Genomic DNA, 10,441 nt, shown 5'->3' on the forward strand with positions numbered 1-10,441 from the left:
GATCCCAACCCAAGACAGCAGCCGGATGCAAATGTGCTAACAAACTCTATCTGCTTTAGCATTTCTGTGCACGCCCTTCTCAATCCTAGATGCTAGAAGCTGCTAACGAGTAAAGGTGATGAGAGCCCCACTTCATGTTAAAGTCTAACAAAGCTGCAGTCACAGGGAGTTCAGACAGAATGGGTTTACTGGAGCCATTAAAGGACAAGCAAGAACAGTTCTGGCTGCTAAGCAAAGCAGTTCAATCACTGTTTGGCCACAATTAGGAGACAATAAGATACTTCATTTCCACTACAGTTTACACATTTTCTGCAGCCTTCTTCATCCCAGCAACTCAACTATTTACATACAATGGGAACATCTGGTCCACAGTTCCTGGAAGGCACCTACTTCCTGTTCACACAGTAGTGTGGCTACTGAGTACTCAGAAAAGGAGAGTACCAAGAGACCTGGGGGAAGCCTAGGTAGGTATATGTTGGGGAAGGGCTGGAGATTCCTAAATGACTGATAACTGCAAGGGGGGGAAATGGATTGAGAGACAAAACATAGTTCTTTAAAGATTATATAAAATAGAAAGACCACAGGCTAATACAGCTGACCGAATTTTCTTGTTTATTAAAGAACAGAAATAAAATATGCTTTAAAAAAATGGCATTAAAACAAGTTTACCTTTCCACTGAATAAAACTGAGGGGGGGAAAAGCTGGCTTTCAGATCATACATTTATTTAAAAAAATAAAATGGATTGACAAAGTTACATTATTCTGCATGCTGACAGGATTTCCCAAGCCCACCAGAGAGATTTTCCTTCTCGAGCAATTAAAAGGTGACTGCCTTAACAATGTAACCACAGGAAGCCTTTCAAGGCCAATTCAACGTCATTATCACTCGGTTCCACTTCACTTGCCAGTGGGACTTATCTGCGCCACAAGCTGAGTTTACTAGTAAAAGAAAGACTGAGAAGACATTAAACATGGAAGTCAATAAAAGATGATTTGTTAAAATTATAAAGTAACCATCTTTTGGCCTGTAAATATTCTACATTAGAAATCTCCATCACTGGGGATCTGCTCCCCATGACAATTTTATTTAGAATCCAGGATGATTACAAACACATGGCCTTTTTCCTGCATGCTTTCTCAAGCCAAACCCTGTATGACCACATGTACAAGTTACAGGATGGGACTGGAAAGCCCCGTTCTCACTCAGGATCATTAAGGAGTGTTACCAATAACAAAGAATAAAAGTCATACAACATTGATTATTATAAATTATATTTGTTCTTATCTGCCCCGTTCTCCTTAATATGTTCAGATTTGCTCCTTCAGAAAACATGAGTTTCCCACCGAGCCCCTCTGTATCATTAGTGATGATTAGAATAAGCTGTGGGGACCTTGATTCTGAAGACGTGTATGTGAAGGTGAGACGCAATTTGATTGCAGACACTGACACAATAGCGTATCAAATCAAGTAAGGAGAAGACCTGGAAAAAGAGAGATGGTTAGAGTCCTAGGCCCTGCTTGGCCCCTCCCTGAACTCTACGAAGCTAGAGAAAACTGGTCTTTGACTTCCCTCCACTCCCAGGCTCATCTCAATTGTAAGCAACTTAGCAACTGAGTTCCCTCACCGATCCTTCCATTACACTGAAGGCCAACAATTTATTTCTTAGAAAAACAGATATACTGCTCAAATAGGCCATTACATTAAGAAAGTAGCTACAAATAATACATGAATGAATGTGGCCGTGCACCAAAAACCTTATTTATAAAAATATAGGCCATTGGCCCAAAGGGTGTGCTTTGCCAATTTTTGCTTTGCAGTCCCAAATTTGGAATGTCTGAGCCTCCAAACAGGCAGTTCAGGCATTCCAAATCTTTAATGAACGATCACTCATGGTTGACCTACTGAAGTGAGAAGTTAAGTACTTACAGACACAGTGCAATGCTTACCAGAGCAATCCAAAGGACAATATATTCATCGATAAAACTGTTAAAATACTGATCCAAAAACAAAAGTGCTGGACCTATGAATGCTGTGTCATGCAAATGCATTTCACTTTTTGTCATATGTGCAACCTATGAATAAAAATAGAATCACTGATGTAGACTTTTCATGTTACAGTGACTAAGCTACATAGTAAATCAGTATTGTGCCCAAATATCAAGTTTCAAGAATTAGTTAGGAATACCTAAATTCCCACTAAAAAACTGCCAACAACAGGAAGTCTATGTGTGAATGATGCCCATAAAAAGGAATATATCCCATGCGAACCAAGCCTCCAATTGAGATAGAAGCAGATACACTAAACAAGAAAATTAAATGGCAGATATTATGGAGAAAAATTACAGAAGTTGACGGAGCTTCTGATAACCGTAAGCTGTAGCTTCCCAGAGGCGCAGAAATAGCTCCCACCTTGAGAGATTCTGATTGTAGGAAACCAAGCTCTCAGGCTGTTTCAGATGTACAGAATGAAAACCATGGCCCAAACACCCAGTTCAGATAAGAGTTAAAAACAAAGCAAACTTAGATGCTTACCACAAGCTTATTAGTGATTTTAGCAGATACAAAACCAAATGTCAGTATATAAAGACAAGGATGCTTTTCAAAAAGCTGAACTGCTGATTTCTTGTATATCATTGCAGCTAATGAAATCACTGATCCAATATGGAGAAAAGGAGAAAGGACACTTGTTCCCTGTACAATGAAAAGAGGAAAATAATTAATAGCATCCATTCATCAGCTACATGGAACTGCTGTGAAATAGCTCCACACAAACCATAAAGAACTATGGTACCTCACAGCCAGCAGCTTCAATAAATGAGCACCTAGTGACAAGTAGCAGCAGGAAATGGCTAGGCACAAACAGGATTTCATTTAAGAGACCAGGCTTGTTTATATACCAGGTCATATTTCTTTCGTGCGTGCGTGTGTGTGTGTGTGTGTGTGTAAGTATACATATAAGTACATATGCATATACACCCACTTCTCAAAAGATCAATTTGTTATGCAAAAATGGATTAGATCACAAAATGGAGGATGACATCACATAACTGCCCAATGCCATCATTACGTAATGCTCAATTACATAACAGCATAACTAGTTGCCAAGCCCAGGAAGCATGGCCCAGTCAAGTTGATTTATAACCTTAACAACAACAGTGTCACTTTTGCCCCACAGATGGCATTCTTGTCTGCCAGATGTCCATTGTTAGTACACAAAATAGACTTATTATTGTTATAAAGGTGAAATGTTGCACATAAGACAGCCAATAAGTGAGAAGTAGGTGTATAAACAGACAAATGTATGAATGGACAAATAAAACTGAAAGATTTTGGACATTACTTGTTTTTAGAGCTAAGCAGAAACTCAGAATTAACAAATGATTTCATGTATTTCAAATCAATCCAAACAGAACAAAGCCAACACAAAACCAAGTCTTAGTGCAAACAATCCTGAGGACTTAGGGTGTACTTACTGCTATTGTCGATCCGTTTTTGCCAACACCTCCTGTGAAGATCACACGGAAGTAACTTGTGCAGGAAAATATGGTTCCTGCTACAGTACAAAGTGCAGGGAAAATTTTCACTGGAATATTCAGCACGGGAATCTTTAATGGTAGAGAGAGAGCATGATTAAAATACATTCAAAATAAAATAGGACACTCAAATATTTGATACCCATTCCCAAATACTCTCCAATGCTTCTAGTTGAGTGGGTTCTTAGGTAATTCCCCTTTCCATTCCATTACGAGCCTATGTAAAAATTAATCTTACTTCTCTTGATACCAACCTTAAAAAATGAACTGTAAAGTGGACTGTGGTGATGTGTTACGTATATGCCAATAAATGATTAAAAAACCCCACTTGGTCCAACTTTCATAAACTGTCTCTTAAGCTAAGGAGGAGTCATGAATGTGGCCCCAGGTCTGGCGACAATGAACCAGAGGCTGTCTTCTGATCTTTCGTAACAAAGAAATGTACCTTGCTTTTTACTTTGTCGATGAAAAAGAAATTCTACTTCTAAATGTGTAGTTTCTTACTAATTGTTGTGAGAAATTATAGAGCATAAAATATTTGCAATTAGATTAGAAAATCTGCAAATTAGAGTACAAAAGAGAAAAGTTCTGTTCAGAAGACTCCCCAATTCCCAACTGTTGGCAAAAGTAAAGGGGAAAACACATCAAGCACACACAGATAAGCAGAGTTCTACAACTGGGTATCTAAAATGTTACCACCTGCTTCCAGAAGTAAATATTAAACTCCTTCCTATATTGTACTGAAATATAGATCGATTACTTAAAATAAAGGCAAGTGGGTCAAGATCAGGCTCTTGGTCTTGAAAACTCAATACCCATCATTTAAAAGGAAAAGCTCTAATATTGAATTTTAAAAATAATTTAAAATGTGCTTCCCTTTTTTGGTGGGAAACAGAGAATAGGAAGAGTGTATACAAATGAATCCCTTGTTCTCATATATTAAGAAGCCTGGCAGGTTGTGTTTCTGGGAAGCCTTGACCCTTGTGAGTTGGAGATCCCAATCACATTCTTATAATCAACATTGTTCCCCACTACATCCTCCCATAATAGTGCTGCCTTAAAGTTACCCCTTACAAGACCATGGCTGACTGTAATCTAGCTGGCAGCTTTAACTATAAGGAGCAGCATGTGCTATTATTCTTAGTTCTCTAGGCTCTGGAGACAGTCACTCCCTTTTACCTGCTCCCAGCACTGGTAGGTTACTCCTCCAGTGTACTCAGGGACCTTTGAGGTTAGGATACAACCCACTTTGTTATGTATGTGGTTACCTATAATCAGGGGGGCTGGCATGCCCCTAGAGCAGGCGTTCTCAAACTAAGGCCACTTGCAGCCCGCCAAGGACATTTATCTGGCCTACTGGGTGTTTTTGCCCCGTTTGGTTTTTTTTAACTTCAAAATAAGGTATGTGCAGTGTGCCTAGGAATTTGTTCATAGTTTTTTTTTTTTTTTAAACTATAGCCCGGCCCTCCAACGGGTCTGAGGGACAGTGAACTGGCCCCCTGTTGAAAAAGTTTGAGGACCCCTGCCCTGAGTATCTAAGCCTCTGTTGGAAATATTTTCTCTCTACACTGACCTAGCTCCTGAAGTCATGGCTGCAAAGGCAAGCCTTTGCCTGCTTTCTCTTGTCTGCTGTCTCCTTAGTCACCCCTCAGTTACACAGTCAACCCTTCGGTGTGGCCCCTGGGACACATTTGGTTGTGGGGGCTGGTACCCCACACTTTTTGCACCTCTTTTTAGGCTTTCTGAAGCCTCAAATATCCCATAGAATAGATAACAAAATCAATAATAAATGACCTAATTTAATAATAGAAACAATGCTAATAACAAGACGGCAAACGTCTACAATGCAGGCTATGGGTTCTTCAAGTAAAAACATTTTAATTAGAACTGTTCACACCTTTTATGACTGTAATCTGTCTACACATTCAAATAGGAAATGTGACACTTCCCCTTTTCTTTTGCACACATGCAATTTGAGTGGGGTGGGGTGGGGTTGGCAAACAATAATCTTAAAGTGTATTCTGTTTCTTAAAAATTCTCAAGAGCTTACGTTTGTTTATAAAACTCTATGACCTCTTATGAAACTCCAGCTCTTAAAAACAAAACAAAACAAAAACAGCTCTGGAATTAACTGTTCAAATTTCATACTGAACTGTAATTTTTCTCCCTACCCCCCATGAACTGTAATTTTCTAAAACAAAGTAGGTCAACTTAAAAATGAAGCCTAGCATTTCACAGAATAGCGTAAATGATCTTCCTCCTTTCTTAATGATCTCTAATACTTATACCCAAAATACACAACTTGTTTTCAATAGAGGAGAAAAATCAACACCGTGGCTGGTTGCTTTGAACTCCAAGAGATTTGTTTCTGCTCTAGTTCAGGAAACCATTGACAAAATCTGATGCACCTGGCTGAAATGCAATACACTGGCCAGCTTCCTGGTCTCTCTCTCTCTCTCCTCTTTTCCTCCATAGACAAAGGGTCTCTCTGGCAGAGGAGGAAATACTACACTCCCTCACGTTCCAAAAGCAGCATTAAATCTGGCCTAGGACGTCCTGTAGGAGAGTAGGGTACCTGGGGACAGCCATCTCTGCAACTCTGAACTGAATGAGCATCAGTGTAGTTACACTGCTTTAGGCTCACGGAAACTGTTGTCCTTTGAAAGAAGAATAGAGAACACTAAAAAAAGCTCGGCAATCAGGGCATGACTCGAACCACAAAGCAACCTGACAAGTTACCAGACCTGTGAGCAAAGTATCCGAGCTGTTCTAAGGCTCTCATCACGTCTGTTATATACAACCAAGTAAAAGCTCCCAGGAGCAGGGATTTGTTTGATGCTTGTATTTACTGCAGAGCCCTAGGTATTGCAGGTGTTCAATGTGCATTTACTGAAACAAGATCGAGCTCTTCTCCCCTTTCCTTACCTTCTATGGGGAATTACTGTGTTGGCAGAATAAAGAAATGAGTCTTGCTTCCCCAGTAACCATGAAAGGGATTTGGCTACAATGAGGCAAAGTGAAGGGAGAGCTAGTGCCAGAAGGACCCCAGGCCTCACCTGGCGACCCCGCAGGGGCTGCGCCACCTGAGGCGACAAATAGAAAGCACTAGGCGCAGCGTAGTTATTTCCATCCCTCACATCAAGGAAGGTGGGCACCATCTAGCTTTCCCACTTTTGCTCTTTTTGGCATTATTCCATGGGACTCATCCACTCATACATATAGCCAGGATGCTACACTGAAAGCACCTTTATCTCTGGCCGACCCAGTTTCCGTGGCCTCCCAGACAGGAAGAAGAAGAGCTCTCTTAAGTCACGGAGTCTGCCCCATAAGGCAGAGGAAAAACCCTCAGAATCATGTCATTAAATGATGTATCCAAATACATCAATTTAAACGAATTAATTTTTAAATAGAGATAGAAAACCAGTATCTTAAATTCTCAACACCTTCGGTTTAATGCTTTAGGTTAATGCAGACAATTAAGCTGCTGGACTAGTATTTCTAGAGGCATAAAAAATTTTCTATGTGCATTGTAAATTAAGCAGAAATAATTATTTGAGATTGGAAACTTTCTTCTAAAACATGCAAGAATGCCCCTTTTAAATCATTTTAATATACTGTCAACAAATTCCAATAACAGCAAATGCTAACACAGTGGCCAGTCTCCACCGAGTTTGACTTATTGAGTGCACAGTACTTTTCACGGGCTCGAGCACACACACTTGTGAAGATGGCACGGGACCGGGCAGTGTTTCCTTTTGCTGTGCACCGGGCTGTCAGGAATTGGAACTGACTCACCGGCATCTAACAAACAGCAACTCTTTAAAGGCAGTTCATAAAAGGACATCTCTGAAGAATGAGATAGAAAGAAGTCACAAAATTTCATTCATAAAGTGCTACCTGATGATTCTTAAAATTTCCTCTCATTTGTTGCCCAGACTGGAATTTGATCGTTTCATCTATATCTTACCAACTACTAGCTGTAAAAGCCCCACGTGCCTGTCGCTTTGGTCTGACATGGCATATGTTGCTTTGAGGCTAGAAGCTCTCTCACTGGTGTTTCCAGTGCCAGTAGGGTCACCCCAAGTGAACAATGTCAGTGGAACTTCCAAACTAAGAACAGACCATGAAGAAGGAATGGGCTGTCCACTTCTAAGGAGTGAGCCACTGAATTCACTATGGAGCGCACGGACCCATCGTCAGTTACTGAAAACCTACAGAGGCAGAACGCTGTCAGAGATAGTGCTGGAAGATGAGGCCCTCATCTCAGAAGACACTCAAAATATAACTGAGAAACAGCTGACTTCTCAGATGAGAGCTGACCATAATGACAAGGATGGAGGGAGCCTTGAGGAGTAATGCTTTCTGGAATTCCATTAGCTTATGGAGCATAGCTCAAAATGAGAAGAAACAGCAGCAAACATGACTTAGTAATTGGAACTTGGAATGTATGAATTATGAATCAAAGAAAATTGAAAGTTATCAAAAATGAAATGGGATGCATGAAGATTGATATTCTTGGCATTTGTAAGCTAAAATAGACTAGTATTGGCCATTCTGAATCAGAAAATCATATGGTTTGCTATGCTAGGAATGGCACAATAAAAAACAATGGAATTGCATTCATCGACAGAAAGGACATTTTACAATCTACCCTAAAGTGCATATCCCAATACAAGGAAATCCAATGAATACAACTATTATTCAAATTTATGCACCAGCCACCCACCAAAGCTAGTGATGCAAAAATTGAAAAATTCTACTAACTTCTTCAATCTGAAATGGCTCAAACACAAGATACGGTGATAATTATTGACGATGAAACACCACAGTTGGAAACAAAGAGGAAGAACAGTAGATGAAAAATATGGTCTTGATAGAATCCAAACTGGAGATCGCATGATGGAATTTTGAAAAATAAACTACGTACTTGTTCATAGCAAATGCTTCTTAACAACACAAAAGGTGACACACAGATGGAATTAATCCCCCAGATGGGATACATGGGAATCAAGCTGACGTCATCTGTGGGAAGACACAATGCTGAAGATCGTCCAACAACGGTTGCAGCAATATATTGAAAGGGATGCCAGAGCTTCAGGCAGGATTCAGGAGAGGACATGGAACAAGGGAGATCACTGCTGATGTCAGATGGATCTTGGCTCAAAGCAGAGATACCAGAAAGATGTTTACTTGTGTTTGACTATGCCAAAGCATTCAACTGTTTGAATCATAACAAACTGTGGATAACCTTGAAAAGAATGGGAAATACAAACACTTCATTGTCATGCAGAACTTATACAAGAACCAAGAAATAGTTATGCACACAGAACAAGGGAATACTGCAGGGTTTACAATCAGTAAAGATGTGCATCAGTGTGGGATCTTCTCATCATACATATTCAATCTGTATGCTGAGCAAATAATCAGAGAAACAAGACTATACGAAGAATGCAGGGTTGGGGAAGGCTTATTAACAACCTACAATATGCAGATGACTCAACCTTGCTTGCTGAATGGGAGGAGGGCCTGAAGCATTTGCTGATGAAGATAAAGGAATACGGTCAGTCTTCAGTATGGATTACAACTCAATGTAAAGAAAACAAAAATCCTCACAACTGACCAATGACTTAATATCACACTTAACAGAGAAAATGTTGAAGTTGTCAAAGATTTTGTCTTGCTTGGATCCACAATCAAAGCTCATGGAAGCAGCAGTCAAGAGATTTAAAGGACACACAGCATTGTGTAAATCTGCTGTCGAAACCTTTTTAAAAGGTTGAAAAGCAAGACTGTTGTTACCTTGAGGATTAAGGTGTCCCTGACACAGCCATGCTATTTATCACCACAAATGCATGTGAAGTTGGACACTGAGTAAGGAAACCGAAGAACTGATGCATGTGAACTATGGTGTCGGCAAAGAATACTGAAAGTACCACGGACTGCCAAAAGAAGAGACAGAGCTGGCTTGGAAGAGGGATAGCCAGAAAGCTCCTTGAAGGACAGGACGGCGAGACTACCTCTCATGTACGTGGGACAGGTTAGTAGAAAAGCCAGTTCCAAAAAGAAGACGAGGAGCCAGTTCCGTGGAGAAGGCCATCATGCCTGGCAAAGCAGGGGCAGTGGCAAAGAGGAAGGTCCTTGAGAAGATGACCGACACCGTGGCTGCACAAGGGGCTCGCACATAAGAACAGCTGTGAGGAGGGCACAGGGCCGGGCCCGGTCTTGTCCTGTTGTACAGAGGGTCACTATGTACACTCTGTTAGGTGGAACCAACACCTAACAACAGGATGTAAATGACCAGTGAAAATAACCACTGGTGGATTACAGGTCGGTCTTTTCTCAAGCGATGACATTCTATTTTTCTAATGAATGATACCATAGAATATAGCTCAGACATTCCAAAAGATAGCATTCTTTTGGGTAATACATACAAAATGTTATCAGGATTTTGTTTCTTGCAATGTATAAATACTGCACCAATTTTTATATATGACTATATCTTCCCTTTAAAAAAAAGAACAGAAAAGATAAATCCGCTGCAACCTTTAGTAAAGCAACTTTACTGCCAGTTACGACCTAAAAATCTGTGTATAGCATATCTGCATAACTTCATCCACAATATTTTATGGTTTTCCTTATTTATGGTGTTATGCAATTACATATATATATGAGATTCTGAATTGTTTCAGATAATCAAACCAGAAGTCCCATTAAAAAAAAATGGTACTCTGAAACTCCATAGGCAGTTTCATATACTGTATGCAAAGAAACATCAAAATCATTTTTAGGAGGAAACTTCCCCCCCTTAAATTGACAGGGCAAGATATGACAAAATACCCATTTATAAACTATCAAGGGCTCATGAGGGAGGGGGGAGCGGGGAGGGAGGGGAAAAATGAGGACCTA

At 40.2% G+C, this 10,441-nt stretch overlaps 1 protein-coding gene across 3 annotated transcripts in view; it reads right to left on the bottom strand.

The window, feature by feature from the left end:
* Positions 1-589: 589 nt before the first annotated feature.
* Positions 590-10,441, bottom strand: part of CEPT1 (choline/ethanolamine phosphotransferase 1) — a 48,312-nt gene continuing 38,460 nt past the window's right edge. For all 3 annotated transcript variants that reach the window (XM_045292076.1, XM_004699193.3, XM_045292075.1), the window contains exons 6-9: positions 3,476-3,607; positions 2,535-2,693; positions 1,949-2,074; positions 590-1,482 (exon numbers count right to left, since the gene is read on the bottom strand). In XM_045292076.1, the coding sequence (XP_045148011.1) occupies positions 1,363-1,482; positions 1,949-2,074; positions 2,535-2,693; positions 3,476-3,607 (537 nt within the window). In that variant the 3' untranslated portion in view covers positions 590-1,362. The remainder of the gene's footprint in view (positions 1,483-1,948; positions 2,075-2,534; positions 2,694-3,475; positions 3,608-10,441) is intronic.

This window comes from Echinops telfairi, unplaced genomic scaffold (assembly GCF_000313985.2).
Source record: "Echinops telfairi isolate 266 unplaced genomic scaffold, ASM31398v2 ScPeMD7_443;HRSCAF=831, whole genome shotgun sequence".
Taxonomy (NCBI): domain Eukaryota; kingdom Metazoa; phylum Chordata; class Mammalia; order Afrosoricida; family Tenrecidae; genus Echinops; species Echinops telfairi.